We start from the raw sequence: 25,107 nt of genomic DNA, 5'->3' as shown, positions 1-25,107 counted from the left end.
TAGCACAGCTGTTAAAATAATAAATGGGATAGAGGCAATTAGAGACAGAATAACATAAGCACACCTAAAATCTTCACAAATGCTCAGTACACAAACTATATTGTCCACATATTTAAATGTATTTCATTTGTACGCTATAACATAATGCAGACCAATAGAATACTACTACAGATGAGTGTGTAACTCATTCTCACCGTTGTTAAAGATTAAGATGCCTTTTCATCATCAGTGGCCATCCATCTCTCCTATAAAAAGATATCCAACTTACTTAAAATCCACCCTCGAGTCTCAAATCTCTAATTTGTTAGCTCAACATAAGTTACCTCCCTGCGCCTCTTTTCTATCCCAAGTAGTATCCCTGCAGGGAAAACGGATTACCTTATTGTCTCACCATGACTGTTGATTTCTGATAGCGCGGGTCACAATTAATAGTGCCACCTCTGCTAGTCCTAAGAGCGCCAACAGTACTAGACAGGGTTGCCTATTTTTCCTCCTTAATATTTGCTTTAGTCATGGAGCCCCTGGCAGCATGGATTCATTGTGACGTTGCTTTTCAGGGCACAACTACAGGACCTTCAGAACATAAAATTGCGCTTTACGCAGACAATTTCTTAATCTCCCTCACTAACCTTAATCAGTCCCTTAAATCCCTCTTTTCTGAAATAGATTTATACGCTAGCCAATCAGGTTATAGGATGTTGCGAAAATGGAAGGTCTTCATTTTTATATCCTTGTTTCACTCTTTAGACTTTAGAGGCCTCACTTCCCCTTGCATGGCTTAAAAAGAAGCTAAAATAGTTAGGTGTCTTTATAACCCACCATCAGCTATTCCAAGCTATCTTCCCCCATCTGTTAGACAGCAGTAAGTCTGATTTATACATCTGGTCTAGTTATTTTAATTCCTGCAAAGGTAGGATACATTCAGTTAAGATGAGTATCCCAGAGTTAAATTATGCCTACTCCAGCCTCCCTCTTGAGAAGATAGTCTTGGTATCCTTGACTTCAAGAAATACTATGCCGCGCAGCTTTCCTATTTTGTGCAGTATATGGTGGGAGGTTATCATTCTCCTCTTGCACCTATTTGAAGTGAGCAATCCTTCTAACCCCAAGTTTTTCCTCCTCTCCTTGAATCTCCCTATACTGTTCAGACATCAAAATATATTACTACGACATGTCATCACACTATACTGTTGTCACTTATGTGGTATATGTATAAAATGGAGTATATTTAGTGATCCTTCTAAGATCAAGGCAGGGCTCTGGGTTATGGGGGCAGGATGAAGGGGGCTGGCCAGGCCTGTTGCCATCACTGGGCCAGGCCAGCCAATGACACTTGGTGGTGGGTCGGGCTACATGAGTGTGGCATCTAAAGCAGTACTGGGTTTTTCCCGAGAGCACCTATGGGGTCTGAAGCCAGGCTGTTCTAGAAAGGCGCAAAAACAGCCTAGCATAAACACTAATATTATAGCTATACTACACCATTCATCGAAATAGTTTAATAAAGTATGGGCCCTTGGTTATCCTACCAAATTTCATCTTTGCCATTTGCTACTTAACCTTGTAACTTTAATGTTTTACACATTTTCGGGATTAAGGTCTCCCTTAATCCTGAAGCAGAGGAAAACTTCTCTTCTCTTTTTTACTTCTCTGCTTCCATTTTTCCTATTTCTTTACCGTCTACTCCTGTGATAGCTTGTCACTCCGTAGTTGGCAGGACCATCTCTTGCCAATTTATTTATTTAGAGATTGTTAAATGAGTTTATTTATTTATTAACAGTTTCTTATATAGCGCATACAAATTCCGCAGCGCTTTACAGAATATAGTTATGAGCAAACACACATAACAAATTACATCACAAGACAGTTTAGGACAAGTATATGGTAAATATGGATAGTTGCATCAGGGGACAGGACACTGAAGCAATTATCAGGGAGGCAGTGGTTTATATATTCCAAGAAAGGCACATGAGGAGAGAGGGCCCTGCCCGTGAGAGCTTACATTCTAAAGGGGAGGGTTAGACAGACAGGGGTGACACAGAAGGGGAAGAAGTGAGCTTAAACAGGTTAGGATGAGAGATGGTCAGGTTTTATGCAGGAGGGTCGGAAGAGGTCAGCTTAGTGTTTGATATTTTAAGTCTAAAAAAGCGTTGGGTCATCCAAGAGTAGACAGCAGAGAGACAGTTGGACATATGAGTTAAGATGGAAGGAGAGCGATCAGGAAACGAGGGGAAGATATTAGTGTTATCAGCATAGTGGAAGTCAAGTGAACAAATAAGTTCACCCAGAGAGGACATGTAGAGATAGAGAAGAGGGCCAAGAATAAAATATTCAGGGATACCTACTCTCAATGGAACAGCAAGAGAGGTAAAGTCATTAGAGGTACAGCTGGGCATTTTCAAAACTGACAGTGCAAGTACAAGCATAAAGAGTGATATTCAAAAAGTTTTAGCAGATGTAGAAATGGTGATATCACAGCTGAATAGGCAGATTAAGCAGCCAGGAGTAGTATGATGTGAGAATGAAGTGAGCTCACTCAAAGTAGTCTCTTGGGGCCTTATTCTGGGTGGTGCGGATATGTCCGCGTGCGTTCGTTCCGCCGATGTTTTGTGTTTGCGCATGTGCAGAGGCATACAGTATCTGCGCATGTGCAAAAGGGACATACATCCAAATTCCGCATGAATTGTTTCCACTACGAACAGGGGGAGGAGAGGGGCGTGAAGGGCTGTTTGGGCTCATTACCATATGTGTACACCCCGCGTTTCATGGGCGTTCCCATGAAAACACTGGTCGTACATATGGTAATGCCGCCGTGACGCACGTGTAGGTGGCGGACATATGACATTGTCGGATGTCAGCTGCCCGCCCAGATCCCTGCTTTTGTACGGAGAAATGCCCGAGTGGTCTGAGCACGCGGGTGCTGCCTGACCACTCGGCCCTGCATTCGATGGTCTGGCAGCACCCGCGTGCTCAGACCACTCGGGCAGAGATGGAGGAGGTGTATACCTGAGAAATACACTCGTGCTCCGTGCGGTCAGCAGCTTACCGCATTCGGACGCAGTGAGCGATCTGTACGAAAGGCGGGGTTTAGGACGCTCGGTCCTGGCCGCATATTCGGATCCGGCCGCACCAACCAGAATAAGGCCCTTGGTTTTCTGAGTTGCTGCTGTTTTCTGTCTTTGAGGGCCTTATTCTGATCGGTGCGGATATTCCCGCATGCGGACGGACCGCCGATGTTGATCGTCTGCGCATGTGCAGAGGTCACTCTGCGCATGTGCAGGCGATTTCGCCGCACGGATTCTTTATACGCCGCACAGGGGGCGTAGAGGGGCGTGAGGGGCTACTTAGCCTCATTACCCTATGCATACGCCCCGCGTTTCATGGGCGTTCCCATGCAAACGCGGGGCGTATGCATGGTAATGAGGCCGTGACGCGTGGGTACGGGGCGGGCATCTGACATCGCCGGATGTCAGCTGCCCGCCCCCATACATGATTTCATACGGACAAGTGTCCGTGTGGTCTTGTGTTGCGGGACCTGGTGGAGCGTGCGGCCCTGCATTCGATGTTCGGCGACCATCGAATGCAGGGGCTGCTCCCAAGACGGAGGAGGCGTATCCCCGTCAAATTTCATGCGGATCGCCACATATCCGCGTACGGACGGCAGGTGGCGATCCGTATGGAAGGCGGGGATTCGCCTGCACGGTTGCGGCCGCATATTCTGATCGGGCCGCACCGATCAGAATAAGGCCCTGAGTCACTTTGATATGAAGATGTTAAGTTGGTTGGCAGTTTCTGTCCAGTTTAAGTCCAGAATAAGTCCAAGCTTTAATCTATGTAACTGTTTTCGCCCTACTTAAATATCGTACTACTTTAAAATCTGAAAAATTAACAATAGTCAGCTTGCAATAGTCAGCCAGGCTGGTGTTAGCCTGGTGTTCACAATATATACTAAAAGCTGTTTCTAAGTTAATTGATTGAGACCCCACCCAGCCAGAGCCCCTCTGGCACTAGCAATAAAACTAAGATAACAAATGGTAAGAGGTTACATACCATCCCAGCCACTAATACATTCTAACTCACTTTCAGATCTTATAAAAATATTTGCACAATTACCTATATATAAAATATAGCAGTATGCAAACAGCTACTTCAATACTGGTGTAATAGATGATATGAGTTACCTATATATAAAATATAGCAGTATGCAAACAGCTACTTCAATACTGGTGTAATAGATGATATGAGTTACCTATATATAAAATATAGCAGTATGCAAACAGCTACTTCAATACTGGTTTTGTGTATTACTGTATTATTAATACTGTATTATTGTGAAATCTATCTGTTTGTATTCATGGTTCGTCTAAAACACTATTCCTAAAATAAAAATATATCCATCTCACTGTGAGTCACTATGGTGGCTAAATAAATATCGGAGCAATTTAACATTGTATGGGCAGCTGTCCCCTAATATTGTGACTTCAGATGATTCTCAGGAGAATACTCCAAAACTTTTAAACACCCCAAGCATTCAGTTTTTGACATTTGCTGATTATTAGGAGGCTCAACATATTTTCTAATAATGAAAGGACTCCATACACAAATCATGCCAAAACATTACATAAAACACTAGACACAGACTTATGAGGTCTCCTTTCTGCTTGTTATCTCCCAGGTTCCCCCTTGTCAGCACTTTAGGCTAGAACCCCTATACCCATAGATCTTCCATTTACCACAGGAGGGTGGGAGGAAGGGCTTACGGTTCAACAAGTCCTGTCTTAACAGTGTCCTAACTGTGCCTTGGGAAGATTGGGGACAGAGATGAGAGAGACTAATGGGGGTGGGGGTCAGGGGAGGGGGTAGCAAGAGAGAAGTGAAAATAGATATGGGGATTGACATGAGCGACAGATGAAGGGAAAAGGGATGAGAGGAAGCATTATTGGTGTCGGGATGGGGTATGTGAGTGTTGAGAGGGACAGAGATGAGACAGGGAAGGTTAGCACAGACAATTCTAAATCTCTGCACATTTCAAATCTGTATAGTTTTGCCAAGGTGCACGGTGTTCCCAATCAGCTCCACAATGCTTTGATCTGAATAAAACATACGGTATTATTATATTTTAAAAATATACCTGAAGTTTCCAAATGTTCTTGCTCTGTTTACTAATGCTATCCACGGTTTCTCCCATTAATGCAATTAGCATGTTTAGAAGAAGCACAAAAGTGAGAATTACATAAATGATCAGGAGAATCAGAAATAGGACTGGATATTTTGAATCTTGCTGCATCTCCAGGTCTCCTAAGCCGAGAGTGAGCTTAAACAGTTCCATGATAGCCTTTCTGAAACCATTGTAAGCACTGCACTCGTTACCATCACTGCAGTGTTCAATTAAAGAGGCAAGAGCTGTAAAGGGAAAAGAAAGAAGGAACAATATTGTTATTCATTTATTTCTAAGATGTATTCATTATTCTATGTTTTATATTTTATTTAAACAAATTTCATATTTTAAGTAGACAAAGACACCAAATGAATCATCACAAAATTGTCTGTTGCCAGAAGCTAAAACATACTGTACTCCTCTATAGTGATATTGCTGTGCTTTCTAAGCCAGAAGACTGATGTCTCAAGTCTCCCATAGTGACACAGTATTGTAAATGGGACAGGTAGTTCTGGCTGGAAATGTCTAAAACTGAACATATTCATAAAATGAAATTAATCATCCAAGGTGTTTAGAAATAAAATAATGTAGAGAACAGATAATGCAAGGAAAAGATACTACTTACCTACGCCAAATCCAAGTAAGAAGAGAACATACACTAATAAAAACTTTAAAACATCGTTCAAAATGGCCTAGAATGAAAATAAATTTCATGAGTAAAAAATCATATATTAATAATGTGCTCACGAAATATCTTGTCAAAAAATCATATACAGGTATGGCATAGTAAATTTTAGAACTAGTTTAAAACATAGTAGATAAAAGCTATGCAATATTAAACTACATTATGTGAGGTCAATGTGGCGGTGCTTAAAAATTTTTTTTAACTCTCAAGAATATTTTATATTTCTGCTGAAATTTTGCCTAAAGCACTCAAGATTTATCTAAACACTAATACATAGAACCAAATCAAACAAATGAGACAAATAAATAGACACGCTAATTTTTTTTTTTTCAATATTACTTACCGTATATACTCGAGTATAAGTCGACCCGAATATAAGCCGAGGCACCTAATTATACAACAAAAATCTGGGAAAACGTATTGACTCAAGTGGGACCCTCACTCGAGTATAAGCCGAGGGAGGCTTTTAAAGTATAAAAAAATGTTCTGAAAAAGTAGGCTTATACTCGAGTATATATGGTATCTGTTAGTATCAAAGTATGTGAACCTTTAGGCTTAGCATATATATATTGAAGGTGAAGGTCAGGTATTTTCATTGTATGGGATGACAAGTGTGAGTGGACAACTTATCTTTTTAAAAGAACAGTGATTTATTAAAGTCCGATGTTCACAACACATTTTTGTGGAGGTGTATCATGCCACAAACAATACAGATTTCTGCGAATTTTTGCAAAAGCATCTTTAAAGAGTTTGGACTTCACTAATCAATGGGTGATAAGGTGTACAAGTCACAGGAGAACATTGTTTCCTTAGTTATAAGTAGACAGATTTTAATAAAACATGCGACAAATAAAAGCGCATGAAATTTAAATGCGGGACTAATGGAGTGGTGCAGGAAGGAGGGGTTCGTGTTCCTAGAGCACTGGATGGACTTCTTAGGCAGGGGTTATCTTTGCAGCAGAAATGGAATGCACCTGAACAAGGATGGGGTGGCCATGCTCGGGGAAAGGATGGTTAGAAGGTTTGAGATGTTTTTAAACTAGTTGATGGGGGGAGAAGATAGTAAGCGAATAGGGGCTAGAATTAAAGAGTAGTAAGAAATGGTATATTAGGGAAAAGGAGTGAGGTAAAGTGGGAATGGGAAGAAAATTAAAATAATATATAAAAAAAATACTTGATGGCTAAGAGGGGGGTCAAAAAACAGATGCTTGGCATCGCAAGAAGCCTCTCAGAAAAAATGGGTGAAGTAGACCTTTTTACCACAAGGGACCATTATGATATAACAAGCATATCGGAAACATGATGCAATGAATCACATGATTGAGCTTTAAACATTTCAGAAAGGACAGAGCAAAAAAGGGGAGGTGGAGTCTTCCTTTAGTAAGATCAAATGTAAAAACCAAGCTTAAAAGATATGACTCCTGGCAATAGCAGGGATAATATTGCGGCCTTGTGTGGCAGAGATACTGTAGTTGGTGATAGCGAAGGTTTAAATAAATTATTAATAGGGCTATAAACCGCAATAAATGAAGGAATCAGATGAGGCATTGCTCCTAGAATAAATCAGTAATTCAGAAGCAAGAGGGTAGGTAATAATTATGGGGGACTTAATCTGTCAAGCCATTCACTGGACTAATGTGATAAGCACAACAAGCAAATGAGGGAGATTTATGAGAATACTGAAGCACCAGCTTATTACTCAAACCATGGAGGAGCCTACTTACGGTGGGGTGTTACTAGACTTAAGGTGCCCATACACGTTACACGTTATGGGCACCTTACACGTTCTTACAATTACACGTTACAATTATTGTATCCAATATTGGATACAATATCGCATCTCGGTTATGCTGCACATACTTTTTGTACTAGATCTCATATCGCAAAACCGAGATGCGATGAGGTGCGATATTGTATCCAATATTGGATACTATAATTGTAACGTGTATGGGCACCTTTACTAATATTGGCAAATGGTGTGGATGTAGTGTCAAACACCATAGTAATTGAACATCTGAGTAACAGTGACCATAAAATGGTTTAACTAGAAATTCCTCGGTGCCCAGGGCAGTGGTTTAAGTATAGCAAAATAGAAATAACTATTGTGGAATTACAAGTCCCAGCAAGCCCGCAGCGCATGCAGGGACTTGGAGAACCACAAGTCCCAGCAAGTGGGACAATGAGGGGTCCACTGATACTTGTAATTCTACAACATTAAAAATAGTGAAATAATACACACACAGAACAAAAGTGAAAGTTTATTACACACTACAATGATTCACACGATGCTCCATGTAGGCATCCATGGCAGGTAAACAAAAAAAAAAAACGAGCATCGCGTAATCATTAACCATTACCGGAAACTGATATTGAAAGCAAAGATTCACAGATATCTGATATTGGATTATTGTCCTCGAAACAAAAATGAGCATTTCAAAATTTTTGTCTAATTTGTTTGAATTGGTTCTTTGGGGGGAATTTACTAAGTTCAAATGTGTATGAATGCACCCCATTGTACCCATTCGATCTAAAATACGTCCATTAAATGGTGCATGGCTGATTTACTATAAGCTGAATTCGGATGAATTTATTACGAGCGGAAACTTCAACTGAATTTGGGGGTACAAATGAGTACACCGTTGATAGAACTCAGCCGTATATGGCCATAGAGTTCTGTCTGATTGGCTAATTTAGTAACATTCAGCTATAAATACAGCAGATACGAATGGAAAACACAAATTTTGCAGGCCTATTTGGCTGAAGCCTGCATGGATCAGTCAGAGCTGGGACATATGCACTGATGATCCTAGTGGCAAACTGCTTTTTAAACACAGGCAGTCACCTGCCCGATACCAAGAAACTGCCGGGCCAAATTTTTTAATACTGGCTGAACCTTCCTGATGGCAGATTTGTATATATCATATAACACAGGGCTCGACAAACCCTGGGCACCAGGTTGCAACAGAGAATAAATTCTGCTTCTCTGTGACCAGATTTTTTTGGGGAGGTAGCAGAAGTCTTCGCCAGGTGGGCTTGCGGTGTGGTCGTCAACCCCCCATCCCCCCAACTTTAAAGGAGCCAGAGGCAAGAGCAGCTCCGTCGCGGTTATAATAAAACTTGAGCCGCCATCGCAAGCCAATTGGAGTTTGCAGTTCGTGAGCCAATCGGGAGCGGCAGTGGTAGCTCGGCTCCTGATTGGCTGTCATATAGAGGGAGGAGGAGGGGGGAGCCGCTCTGGACAACCGCTCCGGCTGTTGCCGTTACAGTGGATAGTAATGGAAGGGTTGAGGAGAAGGCTGCCATTTACCCCTTGGCAACAAGCAAGTTAGCCCCTGGCAGAGCAGGTTAACCCCTTGACATGCAGCAGGTAAACCTCTGTCAGATCATGGTAGCCCCATAGCAACAAACATTTAACCCTGAAAGAGCATGTTAACCCCTGACAGACCATGGTAACCCCATAGTGGCAGAGCTTGTAAACCAATGGAAGACCATGGTAACCCCATAGCAACAAGCATTTACCCCTTGCAAAGCATATTAACCCATGACAGATATGTTAACCCCATTGACAATGAGCATGTTAACCCCTGGCATCAAGATTGAAACCCATAGCAACCCAACGAGCATGTAGGTAAGCGGAACTTATGTGGCATAATATGTAATTACGGCAAATGGTATTATATGTAATGAGCATTACGATGTTTGGTATATCATACCCTCCAACATCTGAAGGGCAGAAATCGGTACACATTCAGAAAGGCCTCATGGAAAGGGGGCATGGTATTACACATTATACCACACATCGTAATGCCTATTACACATTTTAGTAAACGCTGTAATGCAAATTACACATAAGGCCACACACCGTAATGCCCATTAAACATTGTGCCACGCATCATGATGCCCATTACATACTATATATAAAACCATAATGCACATTACATATATGACACATAAATGCTGCTTACCTACATGCTCATTGATAGGGGGTTCTTTCTTGATGCCAGGGGCTTCATCATGCTCGATGCCAGGGGCTTCATGCTCGTTGCCAAGGGCTTGTTGCCAAAAGGGAGTGCATTGCACGTTGCCAAGGGGGAATTAAATGCTGATTTTAAAGGGGGGGGGGATTGCTCGTTGTCAAGGGGGACGAAATTTCTCGTTGCCAAGGGGGAGCAGCCGATTGCACACAATTGAAAAATGACAGCCGGGCAGAGAGCTGTTTGTGTGCTGCCTGGCTGTATAATCAAAGCAGCGACAGCAGCCTGGTCCATCGCTATTTTAAATTCTCCCGCTGGACGGCCGCGTGCCGTTAGGAGCTTGTGGTCCAGCAGCCAATCATGAGCGGCTGCCGGAACGCGAGCTCCTATTGGCTCGCGTCCGTCCAGACTAGGGAGAATTGATAATAGCGTCGGACCAGGCTGCTGCCGCTGCTTTGACTATATGGCAGAAACTAGATCTAGCCGGGCAGCGCACAGACAGCTCTCTCTGCCCGGCTGTCAATTCTTTAAAAAAACGGTACATTCGGTACAGGTTTAAGTTGCCGGTACAGACCGTTAAAAAACAGTACTGTACCGGCAAATTCAGTACTGCTGGAGGGTATATTGTGTAATAGACATTACGGCGTGTGGTATATAATACGCTGAAAGGGGAGACTAGCACTGACTGATATAATTTTCTACAATCTATGAACCAACTATAACAATAATTCCTGACTTCTATTGTCCCGATACATCTTTATTTGTTGGTGGTGCTCCCATGAGTCATAATATAATACACTTATATACAAACAGGGAAAGATGACTCTCTTTGTTGGGGCACAACTTATTAAAATTTTTTAATTTTTATTGATATACGTTAAAAGTTTTTGGCGTGTGGTATATGTAGTGGGCATTATGGTGTGTGTACATTTTTGGAGCATGCCTTTGCCGTGCATTTTCATCCTGGCTCCCAGATTTTAAAGAAATTTGTCGAGCCCTGATATAACACATATAAGAAGATAGACTAGTTATTCAATAATTATTTATGACATAATATTGCATATTTCTTCTTACATTCTGTATCATAACACTGTAGATTCCCAGGGACTGAAATCCTCTTGTGTAATACAGCACATTTGACCACCCAAGCGCCATGGCTATGACATAAAATGCCAGATATTCTTGTGCTCCAAATATATAACAGAAAATAGATAACAAAACCAGGACCGCTTGTATGAAACTGAAAAATAAACATATTTTTTACTTTTTCCCCCCCTTGCATATAATAGTTTTATCAAGAGAATAAACAAACAGTTATCAAACAAGCAGATTAAGAGGGAAGTGGCTTGTAAAAAGTAGATTAAAATAGAAATACATTACATATGATTTATAGACGCCCATGCGATGTGGCCAGCTGGGTGGCATCTTCACACTTTCATGCTGCTGTGGGCCTGTTTATATGTGGGGGCCAGAAGCTTTAGTTGCATGAATCCTATTGTTATTCTGATGAGATCCAGTCAGCATACCTGTGGCTGTGATGCCAAATGTCAGAATACAGATGATGGAATCCTGACACTGGTCAGAAGAGCAGCGCTGAGAATCAGGAATCACTTGCAAGGCCGGCACTGGAATCTGCCTGTTGGCATCCCAATCTGCAGAGGAGTGTTAGTGCTAAGCTGCAGGGGGGCTGTTAGCGTTAGGCACTAAGAAGGGAGTATTAGGGTTTAGCATTAGGTGGTTGGCTTAGGCACTAAAGACCTTATTCAGGTCCGCACACAGTGCTGCAATTTCACAGCGTTGCATGTGGATTAAATGCCGCTTGCACAGCCCCCCCCCCCCTCATTCTCTAAGTTCCCCGCATGGCTGTGAATTAATACTTTGCATAAACATACATTCACAGCCTTGGGTGCGTGGGCCACATCATTCAATAGTCTCCGTCCATCGAATGATTTGGAAGGTACACACAAAACTAAGAAACTCTCTGGTGTCATAGGGCCTTATTCTGATCGGAGCGGCCAAACGTGCGTACGTTCGCCATTAACGTACGCTAGCCGTACGCGGCCGTTAGGGTTAGGTCCACCCACAAATCAGCCGCTTACGTACGGGCAGAAATACCGTAGAAGGGGAGTGGCGTACAAATGAGCGTACGGCAACGTACGCGGACGGCCCAGCCCTTGCACTCCGACAACAGGCGTACAACTGAGCGTACGCCGCCGTTTACGGACGTCTCTCGTCCGTCTTCCCACCGCCTTCTTGCGGAGATCTGAGCGTACGCCAGCTTGCACGGACAGGTCCCTATTGTTTACAATAGAAAAGTCAGCTTATGTCACCGCTCGTGAGAGTGAGCGTACGTCCGTGTACGCTGACATACCCTTCATATATATGGACCTGCAAATCTTGCCTTTCAACTATAATTATGAAAATTAATTAATTGATTGAATTAATTAATGTGCAAAATAGTGGTCATGGTCTTAAAACATTGCTGAAACATCCTTTGTAGGTGTTAGATGTGGTTTATGTTATTGTATCATAAATACAAAACCTATGTTTGTATTAGAGTGAACACGTTGACACATGTCGACTTGTGTAGATTGAGTGTGCTACTGTGTAAAGTCTATGAAAGCACGTAGTGAATGTGTCTAACTGTTTAGCAAATAGCTACCTTAGCATATATAAGCAGGTCTTCAAAAGATTCTTACCTTAAATTAAACAAACCTTTAAATGTCGAGAAGTATAGAAAGATAAGCTTCCAATGTGTTTGAGTGCTGTGTGTGGCTTGCAGGTAGTGAAATCATGGTTTGGACTTAATAGACTGCAGCATTGCTTATTACATTCAGGTGTATGTGTTTGAGTAGGAATCAGCGTTAATTAGCAAACTCAGGCGCACGCTGGCATGCGGTATCTGTAGGGGTGGTTTGAGTTGGCGGTTGGCGGCCGCCTGTTTTGTGTCCGAAATGAACGGTGCCTTAGTCGATCGTGCGGTAGTAGCACCGCTCATTTTTGGTGCACACCCCCGTGTACGCCCATATTTACGCCCATTTTCCCTCATTATTTCGGCCGCTCCCCTCTTCACGCCCCTATGCCGCCCCCAATACCCGTACACTCGCGTACAGGTTTTTTCGCACGTAGAGACCCGTCCGTAAGCGTTGGTGAGTGGTCGCGCCTGCGCATTAGCGAATGTACGCATGCGCAGATCATAAAAAAACCCGGGACGTACGCGTACGGCCCGGCCACTCCAACCAGAATAAGGCCCTTAGTGTTTTGTGTTCCCTGTATGGGAAGAAGGTGGGCAGCTGACATCCGGTGACGTCAGCTGCCCGCCCCTGGCAGCCGCTTCACTGCCTAATTTCCGAACAGGATTGGGTGCAAATGGGATGGCAAATGCAGGGGAGTGAATCAATCAAAATCGGCTATTGCAGTTCTGGTCCGGTCCAAGCCAGTTCCATTTAAACTTTCCTCTGGTTTCATTTGGTTACAGTCTCCCCTAGTTTTAGTCCAGTTAGAGGGTAAAATGTAATCGGATGAGAAAATCAGAAAGTGAGAGATTTGGTAAGAAATCTCCATGTTTTTTTTTTAATGCGGCAATCATTTACACTGCAAAATCAAACTAGTTTTGCAGTGTAAATGATTGCCGCTTTAAAAATACTGGAGATTTATTACCAAATCTCTCACTTTCTGATTCTCTCACCCTATTACATTTCACCCATAGTCTCCTCTGGTTACAGGTCATTCTGCGCAAGTGCCCAATTCCTGTTCCATTCTCTTGAGTGTCCAAATCCGGTTCCATTCCGCCTGTGTGTCGAAGTCCAGTTCCATTCTGGTGCAAGCTCCTGGTTCCAGTCCTGTTTCTACTCATTTCAATCTACTCATTGCTCCAAACAGTATGATTTTGCAGTATTATTAACTACTATCTTGTTTAATAAAACAGCCTTTGGGTAATATTCCCTATAATCTTCCTCATCATTTCTGGTTCTGCTTTATGAACAAAAGTTACCTAGGTCAGATCAGGCCCTCAGGCATGACAATCCGCATTTGGTTCAACAGGGACCTTAAATAACCTTTCACACTTTAGTTGCATAGAAACCTTCCGGGTTATATATTTCTCTGAACTTTTAAGTTTGAAAACCCCATTATGGGTGTAACTCCTGTATTCATGCTTCTTACAGATATAACCTACTATGCACTTGAACAGCATTTATCAGCAGGTAATCGTTTTGTAGGTCTCTCTAGAGCTAAGTAGAAAACGTTCTTCTCCTGCCATGTTTTTTTTTTTTTAAAAACATTTTATTGAAATGATCACATAGTACAATATATTGTCTCTAAGTCAAGGCGACAACTCACTCCTTGTTAGACATAAGTATACCTCGCAGGGTGATCCTATTTTCATTTTTTCAGTAAAATACATACATACAGAAACGTAGAAAGAAAAACAAGTAAATATATAATACTGTAGGCAGTGTGTAGTACATTCACATGGTGGGATCGTTTCAATTAGTACAAACAGTTATTTTGTCAGCCTTAGTTTAGGCTGTATTTAGATATGTTTTTTTTTTTTTTTTTTTTCTCCCTCTGATTTTTAATTCAAGTACACCGCCAATACATCATAATTGGTACTACACCATCAATCTAATTAAACGAATAAACTCAAATGAGATAGCTATGTCTAATTCCTAACAGGTAGTCTAGTGATTACATTTCACATAGGGGTTGCCAACACCCTTTTCCTCAATTGTAGTGACTAGATGAACTGATCACGTGGGACCTACCTGACGTATTAAATACCATGAAGTGTTTTCATACAGACTCAGAATTTGTGTTTGAGTGGTACTAGGCAGGGTCTCGATATAGGGCCCCCATTTTTTATAAAACCTCGTGACACCAGTCTCAACATCGGGTATTGTGGCTTGTCGTTCCATGTATAAAGTATTTAAGATCGTAGTTTTCGTTTCCAGTATGGAGGGTACTGATTTTTTAATCCAGTATTTCATAATTAGCCTCTTTGCTATTCCCAAAATCACTGTTATGACTGGTAACAAAGCTTTTTTCTTCCCCCCCCCCAGTCCCACTCTCCCATTACCAGTAGCAAGCAGGCTGTATGGTTTTTTGCTATTTTTAACCGAAATGTACTGTTTATAAATGCAATCAGCCTATTCCAATATGTGGCTATCCTGCCGCACTGCCAGAGGTTGTGGAAAAAGGTGGCTCGCCTCTGACCACATTTGACGCAGGAGTCTGGCTCCCCAGGTAGCATATGTGCCCTCTGTATTGGGGCTACGTATGCCCTGTGTATTACTTTCCAGTGTACCTCCTGGAGGGATGCTGAATGGAGATATTTCATGGTCTGTTGGCAGTGCTTCAGGACCTCCTTAGGCTCTGGGATCGAAGGTATCTCCGATTTCCAGGCCGTCAATGTTCTATTCCATTTTTTCGCCCCATCTGTGACCCCCGCCTCTACATAATAGTATCTCAGTCTATAAGTCCCAGTGTGAGCTAGTGTCATGATGGTGGTGATTGGGTCAGTCTCTGCCCCTTCCGGACCAGCCGGGGGGAGGGACTGAATCATATGCCTTGTTTGTTGGAACATGTAAAAATGGGTTTGTGGTAATTTAAATTTTTCTCTCAGGTCTGCGAAAGACATGAGATGTCCACCCGGATCGTATACATCCCTGATTGCCGCCAAGCCAGCCTTCCTCCAAACCAAGAACTGTGGGTTGTCCAGTCCAGGGGTAAACCTTGGGTTGCCCCATAAAGTGATAAAGCGAGAGACCTGGGGGGATCTTTTCAATGCCTTATTTGTGTATAACCATGCTTTGTGTGTATCTTTAAATAAAATATTGTCTAGTATGTCTTGCCTAATCATCTTCCTAGGTGTGTGTATTAGTGCTGTTGGTGAGTATGGGGCGAACAGTGCTTCTTCGAGAGCGCGGTTAGTAAATACTGAATGTAGCCAGAACCAATCCGTTATATATCTGAAACAAACTGCCCTGCTGAATGTTGCAGGGTCTGGGATATTGAGCCCTCCCTCAGATCTGGGAAGCTGTAGTTTTGCATAAGCAACTTTCGGTTTTTTGCCCGCCCATAAAAATTTAGAGAAGACTGTTTTGACGATGGCGCAGTCTTGTCTGGAGAGGGATAGCGGTATCATTTGGAGTAGGTATGCTAGTTTGGGGAACGCAATGCTTTTAATGACTGCCGCCCGTCCCATCGTCGAAAGGGGGAGGGAGGTCCATCTGTGAAGGAGTGCAGATATCTCCGCTATCACCGGACGGAAGTTAACCGAGTAGATCTCGGACACAGAGTGGGGTATACGTATGCCTAGATATTTCATTGTATGCCTTACTATGGTAAATTGGGCCAATGGGGAATCCAGGATGAGCGAGTTTTGGGGGCCTGAAAGAATCATCGGTACTTGTTTCCTAGCACGGCCACAATCTTGTGGATCCTGTACCTTTAAGTTAAGGTACACGATCCACACGATGGACCCGATTTCCTTTGAAATCAGGTCCATTTTGCCGGCAAAGGTACAATATCGGGGGCATCGCGTCGGTCAGGACCATTAACATTGGTCCCGACGCGACCGACGCGATGCCCCCGATTTCCCCATAGGCTTCAATGTTAAAATATTTTTTAACATTGAAATCGTGAGGATCGCGTCGGTCTTGTGCCATTATAATGGCACAAGATGAGATGGACTTGATTAAGTCCATCTCACCTTTAAAAAAATGTGAAAAATGTGAAATGGGCCAATATGACCCATTTCACATTATAGATGTCCCAGTCGTCACCCCACGTTAGACGCCAACCCGAAGCGTGGCGAGCGGCGGCGGTGCGCGTCCTCCGACCTTTTCATTCCCCTACTATCCACGTCGGCGTGGAGTTGAGAATAGAATAGTGTGGCGAGCGCAGCGAGCCACCGAGCCCGAAGCATGGCGAGCGCAGCGCGCCCCGCGAGGGGACACGTAAAACTTCACAGGTATACGCGTCCCCTCGCGGGGCTCGCTGCGCTCGCCACGCTTCGGGCTCGGTGGCTCGCTGCGCTCGCCACACAATTCTATTCTCAACTCCACGCCGACGTGGATAGTAGGGGAATGAAAAGGTCGGAGGACGAGCACCGCCGCCCCTCGCGGGCTCGCTGCACTCGCCACGCTTCGGGTTGGCGTCCATCGTGGGGTGGGGTTTACGTCGCTAAATTTGGGGGTGTAGGGAATATTTTACATTGAATCCCATGTAAAATCGGGTCCCAGGGACCCGATTTACATTTCATTCAATCAAAAAATCGGGTCCAAAATCGGGTCGGTCGCGTCGATCGCATCGCATGCGACCAAATCGCATGCGATGCGATCGACCCGATTTTTCCAACACGACCACCCCGATGTAAATCGGTGTGGCCGTGCTAGGAAACAAGTACCGAATCATCAGTTCGGATTTGTTATAGTTGACTCTAAATCCTGAGAATGATCCAAACTGCTCTATTAGGGATACTATCTCGGGAATGGCCTCTTTTGGGTTCGATACGAAGACTAACATGTCGTCAGCGAAGAGGGCCAATTTGGCCTCCTCACTTCCAACTCTGATTCCGGTATACGTAGGGGATGCTCTAAGGGCTATGGCTAAAGGCTCCAGGGCCAGGGCGAATAGTAATGGGGACAGCGGACATCCCTGCCGGGTGCCTCGTTTTGTGTAGAATGGTTGTGAGAGGAATCCATTATTTAGAATTTGCGTGGCCGGGTCTGTGTATAGGATTTTAAGCAAAGCAATAAATTGGGGGGGGGGGGCTCCAAATCTGTGAAGTGTCTCGAATACATGGTCCCATGTAATTAGGTCAAAAGCTTTCTCAGCATCCAGGGAGAGTACCACATTCTGCTCCCCGGATGGGTGAATTCTAAGCCACTCCATTACAGTTAATAGCTTTCTAATGTTCACCACAGACTGACGTCCCCAGATGAATCCAGACTGGTCTGGGTGGACCAGATGAGGAAGGATCATTTTAAGCCTGTCAGCCATAACTTTGGTAAACAGTTTGTAGTCTGTGTTTAATAATGATATGGGACGGTAGGAACTGGGGTCCTCTACATCCCTGCCTGGTTTGGGTAAAAGTCTTATTACCGCTGAGTTGAAGTATGTAGGGAGGGCCTTTCCTGTCATAATTGCATTAAACACCGCTGTCAAGGGGGGGGGGGGGGGCAGCTTGGGAGCCAAAATCTTATAATATTCATTGGCGAACCCGTCCGGGCCTGGGGATTTTCCAGTTTTAAGCCCCATTATTGTTGACTGGATTTCTTCTGCTGTTATGGGGGCAACCAGGGTCTCTTTTTGAGCCTCCGAGAGGCCAGGTATTTGAAGGTTAGTCCAAAATTTTTCTTTGGCCTCTTTGTCTATTGTGGGGGTGGAATAAAGGGAGGAGTAGAAATCATAAAACACTTTTGAAATATCGGCATTGGATTTTTTCAATGACCCAGTTGGGTCTTTGATAGATCTCACTATTGTGGGAGGGCGTCTGCCTGCCAATAAATGTGATAGTAGTCTCCCTGCTTTGTTGCCATAGCGATGGAATTTGCTATTTCTATGAAAACTAAATTTCTTCTCTATGCCTGTCAGGATATTGTCGAATGTTGTTTTGTCTTTGTAATAACAGGCTTTATTGGGCCCTGTTGGGTTATTTTTAAAATTAGCATAAGATTGAGTCAACCGTGTCTGGGCTTCCAAATAGTCTTTGTCTAGGTCTTTGTCCCTTTTCTTACTATAGGACATGATGATCCCCCTTAAAACAGCTTTAGAAGTTTGCCAAAATAGCAAAGGGTCTGTGGTTTCCAGTTCCGCATGATTGAGTTTAAAGTCCATCCATGCTGCCTCCAACATAGCTCTAAACTGAATGGAGTTTGCCAGGTAGGCCGGGAATCGCCATTGGCGGATCGGTCCTTTATCGACCTGGGCAGCAAGTTGTACCCAACACAAAGCATGGTCGGAAAAGCTAATTGTCTCTATCTTAGCGTCAGCCACTCTAGGGAACATATGACGGGGGATTTCTTCTCCTGCCATGTTACTGTACACAGTGTCAAGACTGCTCCACACATACTCAGCAGAGATCATGTTGGCGATCTTAGGACAGGCCATAAAGCCTCCCTGGAGGACAGGAAGACTGGAGTCTGCACATTAAAGCACTCCTCTTTCAACAGTGCTCACCTGCTATCTTCAGGTTTCTTAAAGTTACTTCAGGGTATGATTCACCATCTCCACCCACCTGGCTGTCATTTAGCACTCTCTGCTAGATAAGGCTATAATTGTTTCATAAAAACTTTGGTACATGTTGCTGGTGGTGAGAGGCGGGCCTCTAGGTGTCTGCCTCTAATTCCTTGTGGTTAATAATGCCCTGAGGTAAATTCAGGATTTCTAGAGGGGAATTACAAATGCTTGGTATTAGATTTAGGTGAGTATGGCCAGCCCAGGGATATGGCATAATTACAGTAGAACAGAGAATTGGAGTTTGATTAAGCGACAGAAAATTTGTGCCCATACCAAGAAATATATGCATATGTTAGTTTTTTTTTTATACAAGGCATACTAATTGTTTGCTGGCCTGGCTGGAGTTTGGGGGCAGAGGGGCCTCAAAATGGGTTTGATTATGAACTACTTTAGGCAAAGATATTAGCAGTGATTTTTTCATTTGTCATTGTTACACCACATTATATAAAACCCTGCTCTGCAGATAATATAAACACCACTCCTCAGCACATCCCCCCTAGAAGTGCATCTGTATTCTCTGCTGGTGTGAAGCCAACTTGACTTTTTATCTTGTTATAGCTGGTTAAAGCCCATAATAATGTAATATTTGTTATTTGAAACCAAAATGTATTAAATCTAATAGGCATAATGAAAAGATCAGTACATTAACTGTAGTTCTAAAAATACGTCGATACTCTTAGAAAGTGACAGCTTTCTTACCCAAAAATACTCAACCAAAAATGTTCTAAATACAGATTTAGAACATTTTTGGTTGAGTATTTTTGGGTAAGAAAGCTGTCACTGTCTAAGAGTATCGACGTATTTTTAGAACTACAGTTAATGTACTGATCTTTTCATTATGCCTATTAGATTTAATACATTTTGGTTTCAAATAACAAATATTACATTATTATGGGCTATAACCTGACTTTATGCAACACACTTCCCCGCACAGTTGGAACTACATATCTGTTGCCTCTGACTGGACTAAAACAGTCTGAAATGCAATGTTAGGGACAATAGCTAGTAAAGAGTGCTGTGGTGAATATTAGCACCGCCGATAAGGCAGGAGCATCGGGGACACTAAAGAGTTTAAGCATACTGAAACCTTTAGTTCTATGAGCAAGCAGTCAAATCTTGTGTGGACAGGTGCTGCGACATTGGAGTCTGTATACGAGGTATTCAGCAATAGAGCAATATTGTTCTTTGCATCTACTGCTTGTCCGGACTGGCCTTTTAACCCCTTGCCCTGTGGACAGATAGCAAGCGCACCCACATGCCCTCCACTAATCAGTGTTTCAGCACACCATTAACTGCTGATGACAGGTCTGGACGTCCCGACGGGGTGCTGTCAATTACTTTTCTCTTCTTTTGGCAAATATGTGGGTCATATTTTCCCACCTATGGCAACTTCTACTCTAACAGTGGTTTTTCAGGTTTCTTAATGCAGCCACTAAATATGTTAAAACTGATTAAGTAAAATGGTTTAGGCAGTTATAGAAACATGTTGCTAGTACTAAAGCTGTGTACACACGGGGGCGATAGGGGCTGAAATTGCTGGAAATATGGTCGCAGGCGACCATATTGCCAGTGATGGGAGTGTGCCCCGGCGATAAATCGCCGGGTGCGCACTCCCGTTTTCAGGCCCATTCGAATCGCTGGTCGCAGGAGCTTGCTCCTGTGACCAGCTGATTACCTCTGTGGCACCGCCTGGCAGAGGTTCCCTTTCATCAGCGACCATCTGTGGTCGCTGATGAAAAGGAGAAACTGAGCAATATATTGCTCAGCCATATATTGCTAGCAATATATGGCTGAGCAATATATCTCCTCCGTGTGTACGGGGCTTTAGAAAGCAAAACTCATTCACAAAGAGGAGATAAAAATGAATTGTTATACTTACAACAGTATATGAAACCAAGCATCCGACACAACCGATTTGAGGTCTGAGGGCTTCACCCAAAAGATGGCTGCACCCTATACAGAAGAACAAGCTGCAATTTACTATCAGATTATTTTGTCATAAAAATTGCAAATACTGTACCATCACAATCCCAAATGGGTCTGAGTAAGTATACTTACCATCTCCCCCCTACCCCCCTAACAATAAAGTTCTGTGTTAGTGGGAAACCTAACCTTCCCCACCCCCACAGCCTAACTCTTCCTCCTTAATGCCTAAGACCCTATTTATAGTGCCTAAAGCTGGCCATACATCAGAAAGATCGATCTTAAGATCGATTGCGCTCATGATTGTGTACAATTTCCCTTGAAATCCCCGGCAGTCCTTGGTGGTTTTTGGACACACAATCTACACACAATCCATCTTACAATCAGTCATACAATCCATCTGCTGTATGATTGTGTATACAAGATGTGCACACAATCTGCATACAATCCATCATACAATCATTCATACAATCCATCTGATGATTGATTGTATGATTTGTGTACACAAGATGTGCACACAATCTGCATACAATCCATTTTACAATCAATTGAGATTGTATGATTGGGTACAATATCTATCTGATGTATGGCCACCTTTACCCTCTCTTCCCACAGCCTAACCCTAACCTGCCCCCTTAACCTTAACCCCATCCTAGTGCCTAAACCTTGCCCCCAGTGGCTTAATGCTACAAGATCCCAGAATACTTATGGTCTGAATGTGATTGACAAGATTCCGGCATCAGCATCTCCAGTAAAGTTGTGTTTTCGGCGCTAGTGTTACACCAGTCGGGATTACCTGTGCAATTTGGGGCAGTACGGATGGTGTAATGGTTAGCATTACTGCCTTACAGCGCTGAGGTCATGGGTTTGATTCCCACCATGGCCCTAACTGTGCGGAGTTTGTATATTCTCCCCGTACTTGCGTGGGTTTCCTCCGGGTACTCCGGTTTCCTCCCACAATCCAAAAATATACTGGTAGGTTATTTGGCTCCTAACAAAATTAACCCTAGAATTAATGTGTGTGCGTGCACATGTGGTAGGGAATTTAGATTGTAAGTAGGGATGCCAATCCCGGGGCATTTTTTCAATCCCGGAAATCGGGATTGAAAAATGCCCAATCCCGGGATTGGCTTCCCTAGTAGAAAAACCCTCCGTGGCCACCCCGCATATTAACTTACGGTGCGGTGCGGCCGGGAGAGTGGGCGGTGAAGCTGGGCGGGCGAAGCCAGGAGCCGGCGGGCGGGCACACAGTGAAGACGGGTGCCGTCAGTGTGGGAGGGCAGGCAGCACACTGTGCGGCCTGCGTAGCGTGACCTGTGACCTTCTCACGTTGTGCAGAGCTGCACTGCGGGGACGGGAGTAGCTGGCCAGAGTCTGAGCACTCGCTCAGACGCTGCCCGGCATCTAATCCCGAAATCCCAGGATTGGAAACTACAATCCCGGGATTCAAATCCCGGCGTTTTTGAGGCCAAATCCCGGGATGCGGCCGATCCCGGGATTGGCCACCCTAATTGTAAGCTCCACTGGGGCAGGGACTGATGTGTATGTTCAAATATTCTCTGTAAAGCGCTACAGAATATGTGTGTGCTATATAAGAAACTGTCAATAAATAATAATAATAAATAAATCAATGACCTGGGCTCCCTACCCATCCACCAATCCACATTCTGAAAGCCAATCACTGTTTGCAGGCTGGGAGTAAAAGTAGAGACTGCTGCCTGGTTGTTATATGTAATTCACAATCAAAGCTACTGGGCAGCATTTTCTACATGCATCATAAAAATCTCATTGGCACAACCTGAATGCCGAAACTCTTATGAGGATGAAGATTGCCAGGCATGTCTGACTGGATAATTGTGGATGTACATTTGAAATATAGATACTTATATTTACATTGCTTATGCATATATTATATAATATTTTGTGTGTTTCTTAATATTTTTTTATTTGTACACTGGAAGGATAGTTATAGCTGTTAAAAGAGGAGTTTGCTACTATGCAGACTCAAGTCTTCCAGTTCTAGAGAGAGGTGGCCAACTTGGCCACCGAGATCTCTCATGATCATGTACTGGAACCATTGAGATTGTGTAGTGTGACATATAGGGAGACCAAAGTCTCCAGCTTAGCTCCTATTAGAGACATGGTAAACCCTTTATGACCGCTTGCCCATTTAAATGAACAGTATTAAACATTTGAGTGAATAGAGTATATTGTCATAACATGTTGGCTTTCAAATCCCGACGTCTATGTAATGTTTCCGATAGATGCTTGAGTGACAAAATATTAAATTAGAATGAATCTCTATATGTGGGTGTAGGAGCTACAATGCTTTATTTATTAAAAAAAACTATTTTATTTTTCAGTGTGTCCTTAGTGCTTAATTTGTGCACCCAGTGTTTTCACTACGATACACCAGAAATGTGCAATGGGTCATAAAGGATTAATACCCACTATAAAGCTGTTCCAGTATCCTTGTGCAGCTACTTGTTTGCAGCATATCCTCACTGGCTGATGAGATGTATGAAATACCCCGCCACTCAAGATTTGCTCCTTGACCAATGTCCATGTACTGTAAAAGTGAAGACGACTGTAGCTATTATCTATCATCTAGGTTATTCATCGAGCCCTACGGGCGCTCTTCACACCGGCATAAGGGGCTGCGCCACCTTAATTTGTGAACCTTTGTATTGTGTGAAATATGGTTAGAATTGTATGAAAGATGCCATGTATTGTAACTTGAGTTATAGGTGAAATGTGTTAATTAGAGAGCATATGATTTGGAAGGGGGGGTGTATTGTTTTGTTTAATTAAAAAGCGGTTACAGAGTAAGATGTACATTGATAGTGTGGAGGGTACAGTGACATTTGTGGGGATGGCGGTGTGTGCGTGCGTGTTGTTTAGGTGTGTGTGTGTGCAAGGAGGCTGGACTATGAGGCATGATAGGGGTATGTGGGCAACACAGCGTCAGCGACTCCCCAGTGGTGCAAGTTACGGTTCAGGAAAGCTGAGTAGTGATAGGGGTGTGTGGGTATGAGGGGGACTAAAGCTTTTGCGCTGGTACAGAGGAGGGTGGGGGACACTGCAGCTCCAGCCAGTGGGTGAGCATCCAGCGTGGCAGCGAAGGAGTACAGGACGGTGCCCCTGAGTCAGTGTGTTCTCCCACTGGGAGGCCGTAAGGGTGCATGAGAGCAGGAGGCTGGGCGGTAAAGCATGATAGGGGAATGTGGGCAACACAGGGTGAGCGGGTCCCCACTGGCGGAAGTTACGGGGCAGGAGAACAGGAGGCAGGGCAGTGATAGGGGTGTGTGGGTATGAGGGGGACTAAAGCTTTTATGCTGGTGCAGAGGAGGGTGGTGGACACTGTGCAGCTCCAGCCAGTGGGTGAGCATCCAGCGTGGCAGCGCAGTAGCACAGGACGGTGCCCCTGAGTCAGTGTGTTCTCCCACTGTAAGGGTGCATGAGAGCAGGAGGCTGGGCGGTAATGCATGATAGGGGAATGTGGACAACACAGGGTGAGCAGGTCCCCACTGGCAGAAGTTACGGGACATGAGAACAGGAGGCAGGGCAGTGATAGGGGTGTGTGGGCATGAGGGGTTGTAAAGGTTTTTGGCTGTTGCAGAGTAGGGATGGCCATTGGTGCAGACGCCATTGATGGTTGGCATTGATGGCGATTTTGCACCCTGCCATCGATAGTAGTAAAATAATACTTGGATAACCATCGATTGTTGTAGCTATAGATGGTCATCCATTATATCTGACTGAATAGGCCATGGGTCAATCAGAACTCGGTGGCGGGACTTCCGGGTGTGTGTGTGGGGGGGTGTGTCAATCAGAACTCGGTGGCGGGACTTCCGGGTGTGGGGGGGGTGGCGTGTCCCGGCTCCTTAAAAAAAATGTGAAACTTGATCGGTTCTCCTTTGCCATCGATGTAGGGAAACCATCTGGTCCTCCCACATCGATGGCAAAAGTATTCAACATTGGCCATAAACCATCGATAATTTGAAATCATTGATGGTCGATGGGCATCCCTAGAACTGGAGGAGGGTGGGGGACAGTATGCAGTTCCCGGCAGTGGGTGAGCGTCTCCTCCCACTGGGAGGGAGTGAGGGTGCATGAGAGCAGGAGGC

At 43.9% G+C, this 25,107-nt stretch overlaps 1 protein-coding gene and 1 long non-coding RNA gene across 4 annotated transcripts in view; one reads left to right on the top strand and one right to left on the bottom strand.

Moving 5' to 3' along the window:
* Positions 1-15,645, top strand: part of LOC146059840 (uncharacterized) — a 32,131-nt gene extending 16,486 nt beyond the window's left edge. For all 3 annotated transcript variants that reach the window (XR_014470320.1, XR_014470318.1, XR_014470319.1), the window contains one exon: positions 15,438-15,645. This is a non-coding gene — a long non-coding RNA (uncharacterized LOC146059840). The remainder of the gene's footprint in view (positions 1-15,437) is intronic.
* The window catches only part of LOC146059838 (transient receptor potential cation channel subfamily V member 3-like), a 78,865-nt gene that overhangs the window by 6,834 nt on the left and 46,924 nt on the right, over positions 1-25,107 (bottom strand). Inside the window, exons 10-13 of the mRNA XM_083172422.1 lie at positions 20,937-21,010; positions 10,889-11,054; positions 5,781-5,847; positions 5,129-5,400 (exon numbers count right to left, since the gene is read on the bottom strand). Of these exons, the coding sequence (XP_083028548.1) occupies positions 5,129-5,400; positions 5,781-5,847; positions 10,889-11,054; positions 20,937-21,010 (579 nt within the window). The remainder of the gene's footprint in view (positions 1-5,128; positions 5,401-5,780; positions 5,848-10,888; positions 11,055-20,936; positions 21,011-25,107) is intronic.

This window comes from Crinia signifera, chromosome 2, assembly GCF_055691185.1.
Source record: "Crinia signifera chromosome 2, ASM5569118v1, whole genome shotgun sequence".
NCBI lineage: Eukaryota > Metazoa > Chordata > Amphibia > Anura > Myobatrachidae > Crinia > Crinia signifera.
The sequence above is the reverse complement of the archived record's forward strand: the minus strand, read 5'-3'. Positions and strand labels throughout refer to the sequence as shown.